This window comes from Beta vulgaris, chromosome 6 (genome assembly GCF_026745355.1).
Source record: "Beta vulgaris subsp. vulgaris cultivar EL10 chromosome 6, EL10.2, whole genome shotgun sequence".
Classification (NCBI taxonomy): Eukaryota; Viridiplantae; Streptophyta; class Magnoliopsida; order Caryophyllales; family Amaranthaceae; genus Beta; species Beta vulgaris.
In genome coordinates this window covers 44332932-44349878 of record NC_079207.1, presented here as the reverse complement: position 1 = coordinate 44349878, position 16947 = coordinate 44332932, and the positions used below count along the sequence as shown (strand labels likewise).

At 38.5% G+C, this 16947-nt stretch overlaps 1 protein-coding gene and 1 non-coding gene across 2 annotated transcripts; one reads left to right on the top strand and one right to left on the bottom strand.

The window, feature by feature from the left end:
• The first annotated feature begins 14536 nt into the window (after nt 1-14536).
• On the top strand, nt 14537-16471 carry LOC130591837 (uncharacterized). Its single transcript, XM_057395773.1, has one exon. The coding sequence runs from the start codon at nt 14537-14539 to the stop codon at nt 16469-16471; it is 1935 nt and encodes a 644-aa protein (XP_057251756.1).
• LOC125499179 (small nucleolar RNA R71) lies at nt 14793-14899 on the bottom strand. The gene has a single exon (XR_007275896.1). It is a non-coding gene; the product is annotated as a small nucleolar RNA R71 (small nucleolar RNA).
• Nucleotides 16472-16947: the final 476 nt, after the last annotated feature.

The window sequence follows — 16947 nt, the reverse complement described above, 5'->3', positions numbered from 1 at the left end:
ACCTCAAGGAATAGGTCTGGATACTTTTTCTTCATATCCTCTTCGGCTTCCCACGTTGCCTCTTCTGACTCGTGGTTAGACCAAAGAACTTTGACAATATGAACATCTTTTTTGCGCGTACTACGCACTTTCCTGTCGAGGATCTTGACAGGTCTTTCCTCATATGTGAGGCTACTATCTATCTAACTCTTTCAGGCTCTAACACATGACGCTCATCAGGGATATAGCGCTTAAGTTGGGAATTGGAATACATCATGCATCTTTCAAACTCCATTGGCAATGCCAATCTATAAGCTACTTTCCCAATGCGCTCCAAAATCTCATATGGGCCTACATATTAGCATTAGCTTGCCCTTTTTCCCAAATCTCATAACGCCTTTAGTGGGTGATACTTTCAGAATACTTTATCACCTACAGCAAACTCATCTTCGCGCGTTTTAAATCTGCATAACTTCTGCCTATCTTGCGCAGCTTGAATTCGAGCCTGAATTATCGACATTCTTGACGGTCTCCTCAATAAATTCAGTCCCCAAACTATATTTTCACTAAAGTCATTCCAGCAAATGGGACTTCTACATTTCCGTCCATATAATGCCTCAAAGGTGCCATCTTTATACTCGCATGGTAACTATTGTTGTAAGAAACTCAATCAAATCTAATTGGTCCTCCCAACTCCTTGAAAATCATCGCACAGCTCTCAACATGTCCTCCATCAGTCTGACCATCGGTCGCAGGGTGAAAGGCTGTACTCATTTTCAATGTTGTCCCAAGGTTTAATTGGACCTTTTTCCAAAACTTCGATAGAAATCTAGAGTCTCGGTCGAAATAATGTCCTTTGGAAATCCATGCAATCTCACTACATGCTTATGTAAGGTCTAGCGAGTGTTCTTTTTCCATGTCTCCTTAATAGGTATGAAACACGGCGACTTGGTCAGTCTATCCACAATAACCCAAATGGTGTCATTTCCACTCTCGTCTTGGTAAGGCAGTCACAAAGTCCATAGAAATAGAATCCCACTTCCATCCAGGACCTCTAACGATTGAACTTTCCCCATGGTCTCTTATGGTCTATCTTCACTTCTGACAGGTTAGGCACTTAGACACATATTCAGCTACTCTCTCTTCATGTTTGGCCACCAATAGATAACCTTAAGGTCTTTATACAACTTGTCACCCCCAGGGTGCACAGAATAGGAGTATTATGCCCCTCATCCATAAGACGTCTCTTAAGGTCATTGCACTTCTGTGGTACACACCACCTCCCTTTAAACCTTAGACTCCCATCATCATGAATCTTAAGTCACTTCCTTCCTTGCTTCATTTTCTCCTTATCTTGTCTAGTGCTCATCCCAACTTGACCCTCAATAATCTCATCGAAAACTGACACCCCAAAGAAAGATTAAGTCTAGCCTCACTTTCCCCAGGATTTAAAATTTCTAGGCTCAACCTTTGCATATCTCGACACAACTCCTCAGGGACTATCAAAGTACTCAAGCTATGACTCGATTTCCTACTAAGGCTCAGCCACCACATTTGCTTTCCCCTCATGATATTGGATGTCTAGATCATAATCCTTAATCAACTCAGCCATCTTCTTTGCCTCATATTCAAGTCTTTTTGGGTGAAAATGTACTTCAAGCTCTTATGGTCTGTAAATATCTTACAAGTTGCTCCATAAAGATAATGTCTCCAAATTTCAAGGCAAACACTATGGCAGCTAACTCTAGATCATGGGTAGGGTAATTAGCCTCATAAGGTTTCAATTGACGCGACGCATATGCAATTACCTTACCATTCTGTTGAACACACAACCCAAACCATTTTTCGAAGCATCACTATAACCTCAAACCCTCATTCCATCAGGTAGGGTTAAAACAGGTGCAGGTTAAACGATCCTTCAAGATCTGAAAGCTTCCTCACACTTCTCATTCCACTCAAACTTGACTCCTTTTTCATCAAATTGTCATAGGTCTTGCTATCTTCGAGAAATCTCCACAAATCTCCTATAATAGCCAGCTAACCCAAGAAACTCCTAATGTTGACACACTCTTTGGAGTTGGCCACTCACTCACAGCTTGAATCTTAGCAGGATCTACTGAGACTCCTTCCTTAGACACAAATGACCCAAAATGCTACTTTCTCCAAACGAAACTCACACTTAGAGAACTTGGCATATAGTTGGTTCTTCTCAAAGTCTCCAAAATACCCTCAAGTGCTCATCATGCTCAATTTCATTCCTCGAATATATCAAAATGTCATCAATGAAAACCACTACAAACTTATCCGGAAACTCATGAAATATCCTATTCATCAAGTCCATAAATATCGCAGGAGCATCAGTTAACCCAAATGGCATTACAGTGAATTCATAGTGACCAAAACGCGTTCTAAAGACAGTCTTAGGTACATCCTTATCGGCTACCCTCAATTGGTGATATCCAGAACGTAAGTCAATCTTTGAGAACACACTTGCTCCATTCAATTGGTCGAATAGGTCATCTATTCTAGGCAAAGGGTACTTGTTTTTATGGTAACATTGTTCAACTCCCTATAGTCAATACATAGCCTCATGCTTCCATCCTTTTTCTTCACAAATAACACAGGAGCTCCCCAAGGTGATGCACTTGGCCTAATATAACCTTTATCTAAGAGCTCTTGCAATTGCGTCTTCAACTCACTCATCTCAGGAGGTGCCATTCTATAGGGTGCCTTAGATATAGGTGCAGTTCTTGGAACTAAGTCTATAGTGAACTTAACAGCTCTAGCAGGTGGCATACCTGAAATCTCACTCGAAAATACATCCATAAACTCGTTCACTATTGGGACATCCTCAAGTTTTAACTCAGCTTCCTTTCTCACATCCTGCACGCTACAGAAGAATAGCTCACGCCCTTTTTCAATCAATTTCTTTACTTGCATAGCAGAGATAATTCAAAACTTCTTAGGTTTCCCGAAACGTCCATAGGAGGTCAATTTTCCCGAAGGATTTCTCAACACTACCTTTTGAATCTCACAATCAATGTTAGCCTTGTACAAACTCAACCAGTTCATCCCAAGGATCACATCTAGGTCTCCCAAGTTGAATACAATTAAGTCAGACGGAAAGACACACCCTCCTATCTTCAAAGGCAGGTTTTTAAACAGCTTAGTACACTTTATGACTTCGCCAGTATGAATAGTAATAGACAAGTCAATTGATTCGAATTCTACTAACCCCATACTCTTTAGGACAGAAGACGATATAAAAGAATAAGTCGCCGCCGAATCAAATAGCGTTTTAACAAGGACTGAATAAATAGAAAAATTACCAGTAACCACATCAGCAGATCTCTCAGCTTCGTTACGACTCATCACGAACATTTTTCCCGCAGGCTTATTCTGGTTAGGGTTCTCATTCGCAGGCTTACTACAGTTCCCCTGGTTATTCTGCTGACCTCCAGGCTTAGGACCCTGGTTCCCTGACTGGTTGGACCCTGATCTAACCTGGTTACCATTTCCTTGAGTCTTCAGATCTTTACCGTGCTTGGAGAAACACTCATACTCCCTATGGCCCTTCTTCTGGCAATAGTTACAAGTCACCAAATCTCCCTTGCAGTCTCTCCTAGGATGGTTTTTGTCACACTTTTTGCAATGGTAAACTCTATCAGGTCTACCCTGACTACGGTTATCCTGGTTGTTCATCCCTTGGAAATTCCCATTACCATTTCGGTTTTTCTTGAAATTCCCCTGGTTTCCCCCAGAATTAACATCCTTCCTCTTCTCACTAACTATCCCATTCTTCTTATCTCTCCTTGATTGCAACCCATAGATATGCGAAGCTCTCCCATACACCACATCTAAGGATGTAAAGGTCTCACCTCCTAGTCCCAACTGAATTTCATCAGTTAACCCTTGCTCAAACCTCTGAGCCTTAAGCTCCTCAGTGGCTACAACCTCAGGTGCAAACCTAGACAGGGCTATGAATTTGCTATAATACTCAGAAATGGTCACACTACCCATCCTAAGGTTGATGAACTCTTGGGCTTTTTGTTTCCTCATAAAGGCAGGGTAAAACTTCCCTCTCATGACTATCACAATTGCTTCCCAATTGAATCCTTCAACGGCACTTAGTCTAGCACCATTTTCTCTCCACCATAGGCCAGCCTCATCCTTTAGATATAACACAGTCTGACCTACTCTCATATCAGCAGGGCAGTTCACTACCTCGAATAGCTTTTCAAATTCCCTAATCCAATTCTCTAAGAAGGTAGGGTCAGATTGTCCCTTAAAGTAGGGTGGTTTAACTTTGGCCAATCTTTCGAACATTTCTCCAGCAGTCTCAGGACGTTCAACTCTTTCCTGAGTCAGTTTCTCCGCCAAGAGGCGAATAGCAGCAGCTAAATCAGTATTGTTAGCCATTCTACTCTGGGACCTGAAAGTACTATAACTCTACTTAGGTTCCAGTATAACTTACATAGTCATCTAATAAGGCAACATTTGATTTGATCATTAAAGATCGCATCAACAAACAATTCCATTAAGTTCCAACATGAAGTGTTCTCTAATAATCACATAATTGTTCACGTGAAAATATATATTCATACCAACATGAAGGTAGAAACGAGCAAGTAATAGTATGATCACATAATGAAAATTTAAATAAAAAAATATTCCCATCAAGTGCCCAAAATAAATTCTTACTCACTCAAATAAACTAAATGATATCTTTATTCTTCCATAAAAGGAAAAAACTATAAAAATAAAAATAACATCATAGTATCTATATTTTCCTAAAATAATAACTCTATAAAACACCTCAGTCCTTGTTGGCACACCTCCAACATTATTCCTATAACTAATATCTTATGCATATATGTATATATAAAAAAAAATATAAGTATATGTATAACCCTATGGCACTACATTGCTATCTTTATCCTTAGCTTCCTGATACTGATCAGGCATGAATGTAGCATCATCAATTTCCTCTTCTTCCCCATCCTCATCATAGTCAATGAATTTCCTTTGTATCTTGGAACTTCTAATGGGTATGGTGTCCTCATCCTCTTTAGGTTCAGTCTCTGTTTGATACCTGAAGTAAGCATGGTAGATGTCTTCCCTAGTGGTGCCTCTAGCATGGTCCATTTCTAGTATTACCTCATCATCACTAGGCAAACCTTTCCTTAAGATGCAACGCATCGTCCAGTGTAGATCCATATACTCTCTATGGTCGTTAGGTGCATGAAACTCGTCGACTTCGTCGTCGCTCAGGATGATGGGGTTAAAATAGCTTCCTAGATTAGCAGACATGATTGAAGGGCTACAATACAATAAACCATAGTGGTTTAGCACTCTCTCTAACGTGTTCCCACAAGAAATCATAAGGGTAAACAAAAACAAAGGCATGAAAAATATAACACCTTAGAAGGCAAGAAGGATATAACAGTTAGCAGGGAAGAAAAATAATAATGATGCTGAACTAACTTCCTGATGCAGGCATATAATGTTGCTATCCTATATGCCCTTCCTATACTACCCATTCTCACAATGCAATAATATAACTTTAAAGGCATAAAATATAATGCAGACACTTTTATAAATAATATTACTTAAGTGCCTAAAAATCTTCGAATAAAAAAAAAATTCGAACCTATGATCACTCGAAAAATTTCCGACTCGAAACAAAAAAAAATTGGGACCTCTCAAATATTATTTGGAAAAAAAAAAAAGAAAATTTCCGAACTCATATAATTTTCGAAAAAAAATACTTTTCGAATATAATCAAGATTTCGAATAAAAAAAAATTTCGAACATATAAAAAAAATGCACTATATGAATTTCCGACAAAAAATTTCGGGTTTTTTTAAAAATTTCAGTTCTAAAAAAAATATATACACTCTATATAAGTTTTCAAAATGAATAAGTAGGAGCACTTCTAAGGTTTCCTTCAAATAACTAATAAGCTAGCTAGCTAGCTAGCTAGTTAGGCGCCTATAAGTCTTAAAATAACCTAAAGCTCCCAGATACCACTTTGTAACACCCCGATAATTCTCTCTTTTCAGAAATACCATTATAATATAAAACTTAGAGAATTACCCAGGCATTATCGCCCGTGTGATAACGTATCGGCTTATTCAGAATTTTGCAGCGGAAAACAATCTACTAAAAACCAACTTTATTAAAACTTACTAAATAAATGACAAGTGTTTGAAACTTAAACACACCAACTTAACTAAACCACAATCTGAAATAAATATGTTCCTACGAAAACAGAACTTAACTACGCTATATATATATATATATATATATAGTCACTCCACTCCAGATTCCCAATGTGATGCACATCTGCGAACCTGTAATGTCAATGCAATATCGACTCTGCTCACCAGAAGGATCATCACAGGATCAATAGGCAATGCCACGATCACACACACAAATAAAGCACGTAATCAGCAAAGCTGAGTACTACATATCAAATATAAATATTCCTAAACTATACTAAACAATAACGTATAGGAAAAATAAATAAATAATCATATAATAAACTGCCGGCAACTTTTACTGAACTAAACTTAAAACATCTTTTTAATACTTAAATGGAATAGTTATTGGGACGAGTTGTCTTGCCTACTAATGTGAAATGCGGGCGCGACTCCGCATTTCAGAGTGAGCTGCGATATCGAGGAACCTTTGAAATAAAAGAGGGATGGTGATCAATCCATTCCTAGAAAAGCTATGGCATGCTCACCATAACCCCAACCCTTATGTCCAACTCTAGACGTGCACAAGTCTAAAGTCTATAACTTATTCTCGTTACACTTTACGTTAATTACATCTTATTACTTGTGTTGACACAGACAGACAAGTAACATATAATTAAAATCAAACAGTCATAATAGAACTTCTTTTATCTTTGGATTAACAAGTGATCACAACTTACAATCCAAGACTACTTAATTCCTTTTTATTCTTTACTCACTTACTTATTGAACCTAGCCAACAATAAATCTTACCTTTATATAGGTATAACTTGTAACTTACCAAATAAGGTCCACGACCCTCATAAGATAATAAAATGATACTTCTCAACAATACATGCATTATGTTGTATAATATGAGCACTATAAGACGGGGGGGTTAATTATAGTGAGAGAATAAGCTATTACTTTTGCGGAATTAAAAGTAAACTTGGGAACAAACAATGGGAACACGAGAGATTTAGCGAGGAAAAACATCATAGGCCTAGTAGGAAGAAACAACCTCGACTACAAGGGATTTTAAAACAACTTTCCACTATAATAGGCCAAAACAACTCTGATTACAACCTATTACTTTTCTCTCGATTCTCAACTTAAGTCACTCAACTCAAGTTCCCAACGACAGTTCCCACAACTGACGTTCCTCTCAAACTTCACTCGAAGTTCCTTTCTCTTTCTCTTTCTCTTGCTTCACTCAAAGCTTCTCACACTTACAAAAGTTCACTACTCAAACCCTTTTTCTCAAAAATACATTTTGTAAAACAATGGAAGAGTAATAAACTCGATTAATGTAAGTATGAATTCTCTTAAGGAAAAGGCACTGACTCTTTTAGATAACTAAGACAAATTAGCTAAGTCAGACACACTTTGTTCAAATGAATTAGGCGCCTATTTATAGACAATTAAGACAAGACATTATCACCACTAAGTTAGACCATTATCCCATGATCTCCATGATGTTAATTAATTTAATTAAATATTCTATGTCAAGTAAATAATCCACTAATCCACTACTTCACTTCATAAGAGAAGCAGTAACACATTACGTGGTTTTACAAAACTTGAAGAATAATTAAACTCATTTAATTTAATTAAATACTTGGAGGATAATTAAACCAAGTCACTAAATCCACTAACTACATAAATCGTGTAGCAAGTTGCTTTAGGCGTGCAATCCAATTTTTAGGAAATAAATAAATTAAATACTTTAGCTAGTTTTTAGGAAAAATATCTTTTGTTGTGTGTTCCTTAGGTTTGGGAACAGCAGGTTGTTCCTCTGGAGTGGGAACAGCATCTGTTACCTTATCTTTAGGAACAGAACATGAGGGCTTTGAGGTAGAGGGAGGGATAGGATCATTTTGTGGTGGTAGGGTAGAAGGTGAAGCAGATTTTGGTGGAGATGGAGGAAAAGGAGGATTGGTTTCCATAGGTTTAGGAGTCTGTTCCCCATAAGGAGGAAGGTTAGACTCATAGTCTTCCTTAGCAATCACCCTAACTTCATCTTCCTCAAAACTTTCATCTGTGTCAAGCAAAGGAAAGTTTAGCACTTTCATGTTTTGAACTCTTTGACTAGTTCTAATGCTTTTGGTAACCGGTTTCACCACCTCTTCAACCACTTTCTTCCCTTTCTTCTTACTTCTCTTTTTCTTTTTCTTTTCTTCTTTCTTTTCCATATTTTCTCTTTCTTCTCTTAATTCTTTTTTCTTCTTCTTCCACTCATCATATACTCATCATCCTCATCATCATCAAGGTTAGCCCTTCCCTTGATTACTTCTCCATTCACAACACAAACATTCAATTATTCAAGGCACGCACATTCAACATATTTCCCTGATACACCAATGGTTTGAGTTCCCGAAATTTTCACATTGAATTAAGAGATTTCGGTTATAAAGCCCATAGCCAACAAAAAACCATTTTCAATACAATGACTCATGTGTTGAATCATTAAAGAGGGAAAGTTTATGTGTTATGAGAGGCTAAACAATGAATATAAATAAGTCCAACATGCTAACTTGAGCACGTTTAGAAAGACGAGGCAATAAGGCTTTCTTTTAGGATGTAAATAAAATTTTGTGGTAGGGAGAAAGAGATTATGATCAAGAAATGTTTTTCCCTTTTGACCACCATATTTAACAATCAATTGATCAAAAGAGATATCCGAAAATGGATAGGATCCACGTTGCTTCTTAAATAAACATCAGTTCCTCTCACGGAACACCAAGCAATTTACCCAAATTTTAGCATTAAAATAATTTGGTTCCCTTTACCAAAGTAGAACAATTTCCTTCTTCATCATGGAAAAGTTTTCACAAAATTCATCCATTAGTTTAGGAATAAACTATTTCCATAACAATTCACAAAGAGATGTCCCACCTTGAAACTTGATCATATTGAGCAATTGACGAAAATTTACTCTTTTACACCAAGAAACATCAATAAAAAGTCCATGAACATACCTAGAGTCGTGGATTTTTTCGAGCAATCTTGTTGTTCCTCTCTCGGAACATCCGATTCCCCTCACTTGTTGCATGTTCTTCAACCTCCATTTCCACGTTTCTTCATTTTTCCTTTCTCTTAGAATTCTATGATGAATTGGAGAATATCCATGGGGTAGGTGATTCAATTTAATGGAGGAAGGAGAGGGTTTTTCCTTTGTGGGAGGAGAAGAGTGAGAAGTTTTTGGATTCATGTTTGTGGAGATTTTCGGTTTTATGAGAAGAAACAAAAAAGAATTTTGTTTTGGTTTAAAAAAGTAAAAAAAATAAAACCGTGTATATGTACACGTTTTTGAAAAAAAATTTCTATCAATTAAAAAAATATCTTCAACTAACTTGAGAGATATAAGGAAAAATCAGATTTTTAGGAGAAAAAATCTGAATAGAATATTTTTGGATTTTTGAATTTTCAAAGAAAAAAAATCTAAATTGAACACGCTGGGAACAGCGTTTGGGAACAATGAATGGAAACAAGAAATTTTGCTACTTTGGAACACCATTAATTCTTTTAATCCTTTGTCATCACTTAAGGCATAGAATGTCTTATGAACAATAAGGGAATATTATTGGACATTGGTGAGCAGTTTTCAGACATTTTTACTTATACACATGAAATAATCATATAAGATTGTGATGTATTTAAGCAAATAAAAACATCAATATGCACATCCAGACATAATGCCAAAGAATTAACACAAAGGGGAATATGTAGCAATCATTTCAACTTGATTAAGCCAAGTTCAAGTCTCAATTTCTCAAACCTATCTCTATTTAAGGGCTTTGTCAAATGTCTGCAATTTGACGTTCAGTCTCACAGAATTCCATTTTAATAAGACCCTTTTCAACATTATCTTTCAGAAAGTGATGCCTAATATGGATGTGTTTGACTCTTGAATGATGCACGGGATCTTTAGAAATACTAATAGCACTAGTATTATCACAATAGATGGGAACACATTCAAAGTAATTCCATAGTCACGTAGTTGTTGTTTTATCCATAGCATTTGGGAACAACATGCTGCGTGCAACATATTCAGCCTCAGCTGTAGATAAAGCAACTGTTTTTGCTTCTTGGTGCTCCAAGAAACTAAACTATGACTAAGGAACTGAACCATACCTGATGTACTCTTCCTATTGACCAGATCTCCTGCATAGTCAGCATCCGCAAATCTCTTTAATTCAAAGGTATCACTTCTCGAATAGAATAGGCTTAAATCATCTGTTCCCTTGAGGTATCTTAGGATTCTCTTCACGCTGTGAGATGAGATTCCTTTGGATTGGCTTGAAACCTTGCACATAACCCTACACTGAAAGCAATATCAGGACGACTTGCAGTTAGATATAGTAATGAGCCAATCATACCTCGATACTTGGTTTGATCCACACTTGTTCCTATAGAATCTTCATCCAATCTGGTTGAAGTTCCCATAGGTGTATGATTTACTTTGGATGCTCCAAACCATACTTTTTCAATAGTTCCTTTATGTACTTTTGTTGATGGATGTAGATTCCTTCTTCTGTTTGCTTGATTTGCAACCCCAAGAAGAAGTTGAGCTCACCCATCATACTCATTTCAAATTCTTTACTCATGAGATTAGCAAAGTCCTTGCACAAAGATTCATTAGTGGCAAAATATAATATCATCAACATATATTTGAACAACTAATAAATGTTTTCCTTTTGATTTTAAAAACAAGGTTCGATCCAATTTTCCTCTTTTAAACTCATTTTCAAGAAGGAACTTAGAAAGTCTTTCATACCATGCTCTTGGAGCTTGCTTTAACCCATAAAGAGCTTTGTCAAGCTTAAAGACATGATTAGGAAATTCTTTATTTCAAAACCTGGAGGTTGTTCTACAAATACCTCCTCATTAAGATAACCATTTAGAAAAGCACATTTTACATCCATTTGATACAATTTAAAACCCATAAAGCAGCAAATGCTATGAAAATTCTAATTGCTTCCAATCTTGCAACTGGAGCAAAAGTTTCTTCATAATCAATACCTTCCTGTTGATTGTATCCTTTCACAACTAACCTGGCCTTGTTTCTTATATGGTTCCGAACTCATCAATTTGTTTCTAAACACCCACTTTAAACCAATAACCTTGTTTGTTTAGGTTAGGTTCAAGGTGCCAAACTTTGTTTCTTTCAAATTGATGAAGTTCATCCTGCATGCTACGATCCAATCAGCATCAGTGAGAGCTTCTTCATGTTCCTAGGTTCCAACATAGAAAGAAAAGCATGAAAAGCACAAAAATTTCTCAGTTGAGATCTCGTTTGAGTTCCCTTGTTAATGTCACTGATTATGAGTTCCACCGGATGGGAACGATGAGTTTTCCAAGGCTTTGGTTGGAAATCTTGGATGGAAACTTGATTTCCTTGATTATCTTCATTTCCCTGTTCTTGGGAACCAGGTTCAACAATAGTGGATTCATTCACTTGTGTATCATCACCTAGTTCTTCTTCTTCCTCATTGGGAAACGGAACAGGATGCTGTTCCCTTGGCTTTGTTCCCATGACTTCGTCTTCCAAAGTCTCATCAATAAGACTTAAATCTTTTGCTAGTCCTATTTCGAAGTCATCATCAACCTGTGTGCTTGCATCAAATTTATCTGTTTCATCAAAAATAACATGCACACTTTCTTCTACACACATAGACCTTTTATTATAAACTCTATAATCTTTGCTACTAGAAGAGTATCCTAAGAATACAGCTTCTTCACTTCTAGCATTAAATTTTCCAAGATTTTGTTTCCCATTATTATGAACAAAACATTTACATCCAAATGTTCTGAAATATGTAATATTGGGCTTTTTACCAAAATACAGCTCATAAGGAGTTTTATTTTATAAAGTTCTCACCATGGCACGATTTATAATATGACAAGCAGTATTCACAACTTCGGCCCAAAAGTTCATAGGAAGACCACTAGCTATCAACATAGTCCTAGCCATTTCTTCTAATGTTCTATTCTTCCTTTCAACAACACCATTGTCTCTACTGAAGTCATCAAACTTAAAGTTCTCAAATTCTTTGCCATGGTCGGATCTAAGGTGTAGCAATTTTTGACCACTCAAATTTTGAACTTTCTTTGCAAAGACAAGGAACTCATCATAAGTCTCGTCCTTGCTAGAAAGGAAAATAACCCATGTAAATCTAGAGAAGTCATCTACAATAACCAACACATATTTCTTTCCACTCCTACTTTGTATCCTCATAGGTCCACATAAATCCATATGAATTAACTCTAATGGTCTTGTGGTGCTTACCACATTCTTGGACTTGAAGGAGGACCTAACATGCTGATAAGTGGACTTTAGGTTCACTTATTTGCATTTAGTTTAGATCATTTAGATTCATTTTAGGCCATTTAGTTTCCTTTTTTCTTTCCCTTTTCCATCTTTTCTCTTACTCTCATGTTTAGCATTTAGTTTTAGTTCATTTGCATACTATTAGGTTGCATATAGGTCATTTCATTTGCATGTGCATTCTACCCCCCTCCCCCCACCTAATGTGTTTTTGGAGTGCTTTGAAGCAGAGATATGCAAGGAAGAAGCTCCAAACAGAGGAGCGGGCGCTCCTGAGGAATAGGAGCGGGCGCTCCGTCGTCGAATGAGGCTGGCAGAAAGTTGGAGCGGCCCTGGAGCGGTGCAGGAGCGGTCGCTCCAAGCACTGGAGCGGGCGCTCCGTATTGGCAGGAGCGGGCGCTCCAATGCCCAGATCCCGATTCTTTTTGTTTCGTGTTTTACAACTTTGCCCTTATTTCTACGGGGTATGAAACCAATTTTGTAAGAATTCTAAGGGAGTTTTAATTTTCTGAAAAAATTAATTAGTTCTAATGAGGGAGAGTTTCTAGAGAGAGAAGTAGAACCTAGAGAGAGAAACTATATCTAAACTTTTGAATGTGGGTTATTTAAGCTATTTCAATGGAGTTTTGCATTTGAATATCATCCATCTTTGAGTATTTCTTCTATCTTTTCTCTTATCTGCTTTTATGTTTGTTTTATCTTGCTTTGGTATTGATTAGTAGTAATTAGTTGATGATTAGCTTATTAGATATGATTTTCACCATTATTGTTTCACCATTGTTGCTTCAAGCTTTTTATTTATCCCTTTCTATGGCTAGTGAGTAGATTAGTAGCTAGGGGAAGGGGATGACCTTGCTAACCATGAGTTGGCCTTAAAAGTCAAGCTTGGGGGTGTACTTTTGGTGAGATTGTGTTGTCTAACTAATTTGATTGCCTTGTTTATTTGATTGATCACCATTTGAACTTGTTGTGGAAATCTAAGGTGAAGGATTGAGAAATGAAATCTTAGATAGACCTTTAGCTAGATTATAGGTTGGCTTCACCATGAGAATAGGTGTTTGACTCCCTAGGACCTCGTTTGGATCGCTATGAGTTGTGGAAATACTTGATTAACCGATTTTACCATAAGAATAGGTAAAATCGATTGATTAAGTCCTCCTAATTAGCTCGAGAGAGTAATTGGGAAGCATTTGAGCGATCGAGTCCCCTAATCGACCCTATTGAATCCCCTTGGCTTGACGATTTGGTTGATAATTTGTTAGCTCGTGAATCCCCTATCCCTAGTGTCCTTTTAATATAGTTTAATTCGTATTATTTAATCTATTTGTTAGCTTCTTAGTTCCTAATTTCTTAGTTGTTCACTAATTTCAAAAACCCCAAAAATAGGCTTAGCTCGCTAAATCACATTCGACCCTTGATTAATCTTTGCTTCCTTGTGGATTCGACCCTTTCTTACTCTATATTAGGCTAAGTTAGGTATTTAATTTGGCACGTGCAACGACCGTGTCAAATTTGGCGCCGTTGCCGGGGAAGCAACGGATTACATTGCATTGAATTGTGATTTTTGAGTCTAAGTTAACTCTATTCCCCTCCCTTTTTCCATTTTTATATTTCTTTGGTTACCGATTGGTTGCTTGCTACTTGGTGGTAAACCTTTGTGTTGCTAATATCTCCCTTTAGCTTTTGTGTTTGCATGTCAAGAATTACGAAGTGATCATTTGCTTCCAATCGACCACAATCTTGAGGGCACTCTACGGGCGTTGAGGAGGATTTTTCGGGAACCAAGGGTGCTAGCTACTAGTGAGGAGCAACCGGGGGAGGTATTTGAGGAAGATCAATCCAGTTCTTCTACTTCTAGTATCATGGCGGAGGGTCCACCCCTCCAAGAGCTTTGAGGGACTATGGTCACCCCGAAGCATTTGAGCTCAAAAGTGGGATACGAAGGCCGGCAACTACCGCTAACTTTGAGTTCTCTCCACATTTGATTAGAATGATCAAGCAAGAGCCTTATGGAGGATTTTCTCATGAGTGTCCACTTGACCATTTAGCGAACTTTCTTGAGCTTTGTGCCACGGTCAAGCAAAATAATGTTAATCAAGAGTTCGTGAGACTTAATCTTTTTCACTTCTCTCTCACGGGGAAGGCCAAGAAGTGGTTACAATCTCTTCCTCCCGATTCCTTGACTACTTGGGCGCAAGTGACGGCGGCTTTTGTTGATGAGTTTTATTCTCAAGAGAAGACTTCCGAGGCTAGGAGGAAGATCTCTAATTTCATACAAGATGAGGATGAGAGTTTGAATGAGGCATGGGATAGGTTCAAAGACCTCCGAAGATCGTGTCCGCACCATGGGTATAGTCAATGGATGTTGATGCAAAGCTTCTATGATGGGTTGCTTCCTATGACTAGAGCTAGTCTTGATTCCGGAGCGGGGGGTCAACTCACCAAACTTCCGGTTGATAACATTGAGCCCACCATAGAGGAGGTTGTGAGGCATTACTCTTGGGGAAACACAAGGTCTACAAGCAAGAAGGCTAGTGGCAAAGGGAAGTATGATGTAGATGCTATGGATCATATCCATGCCAAGCTAGACACTCTAGCTAAGAAACTCGAGAAGGTGAACTTGGCATCCCCAAGCCAACCACCTTCCCAAGCTTTCTCTTGTGAAATTTGTGGGGGTACCGATCATGCAAGCTCTTATTGTGGAGGATCTACGGAACATGTTGCATGGGTTGGTGCAAGGCAAGAGGGGCCTACAAACTTCAACAACCAAGGGAGGTGGAACAACCCCTCTCAAGGATCATGGAAACACCCTCCACCACAAAATCACAACAACTACACATCCAACTTCCGACCACCCGGTTTCAACCAACCACAACAAAGACCACCCTTTGAGCCTAACCAACCAAAGCCTTCATCACTTGAGTCTACACTTCAACTTTTCCTTGCCCAACAAACCAAGACCAATACCGATAATGATAAGAAATTTGGGGATATTCACTCTTCCTTACAACAAATGCAAGCTCACAACAAAATGATTGAGACCCAACTTGCTCAAATTGCCCAACAAGTAAGCAACACCACTTCCCCCTCTACTAAATTTCCAAGCCAACCCGTGATTCACGAGCATGCCAAGGCCATTACTTTGAGATCCGGAGCAAATTATGAGGGGCCTAAGATGCCTAGTGAGGTGAATGAAAGCCCGGAAGTTGAGAAAGAGGGGAGTGAAGGTGAGGTTGAGAAGCTTCTTGAAAAGGTAATAGTAGAGGATGAAAGTGATGTTGTACCGAGTCAAGAGAAAGAAGTTCATGAGCAACGCAACGAGGCTAGTCAAGCGACACCCAAGACTTATGTGCCTCCGGTTCCTTTTCCTCAAAGGTTAGCTAAGAAACAACTCAATGACAAATTCATGAAGTTCTTGGAAGTCATGAAAGGACTTCAAGTGCATATCCCTTTCCTCCAAGCCATGTCTCAAATGCCTACTTATGCCAAGTTTCTTAAGGAGCTCCTCTCCAATAAGACCAAGCTCGAGGAAAGTGCTACTATTGCTTTGACCGCCGAAGTTAGTGCCGTACTTCAAAACAAGCTCCCCAAGAAGCTTGAAGATCCGGGGTCATTTTCTATTCCTTTGAAGATTGGGGACTTGGAGCCCAAGAGGGCCTTGGCGGATTTGGGGGCGAGTGTAAGTTTGATGCCCTTGTCCATAGCTAAGCAACTTAATTTTGAACTCAAGCCTACAAGGAGGGTCATTCAACTCGCCGATAGATCGGTGAAGGTTCCTATTGGAGAGTTGGAGGATGTGCCGGTCCAAGTTGGAAGGGTCTTCATCCCATGTGACTTTGTGGTTATGGAGATGGAGGAAGACTCCCAAGTCCCTCTTATACTTGGGAGGCCTTTTCTTAAAACGGTGGGGTTCTTGTTGATATGAAACGTGATGTGCTTACATTAAGGGTAGGAGATGAAAGCATGGAGTTTGCTTTCAAGCAGTCAATGAAGTCTCCAATCATGGAAGAAGTGAAGAGAGTAGATAGTTTTGATGAGGAGGTCTTGAGTTTGAAGGGTATGAGGAATAAGAAGGACCCTTTGGAAGATGTACTTTTGGGCGAGGATTTGGAGGATAATGAGGAAGGGAAGAACTTCAAGCTTGCCATGGATACCTCTCCAACCTATTGTACCAAGGAGAAGATCGAAGCCCTTGAGGTGCCTTCACCTAAGGAGGAGAGTTCTAAGCCTCCTCCCAAGGTAGAGTTGAAACCCCTTCCCCCTTCTTTAAAATATGCATTTCTTGGTGAGGGTGAGACTTACCCGGTGATGGTCAATGCTATGCTTGAAGGCACTCAACTTACTCAACTTCTTGATGTCCTTCGGGAACATAGAAGTGCCATTGGATATAGCATTGAAGAT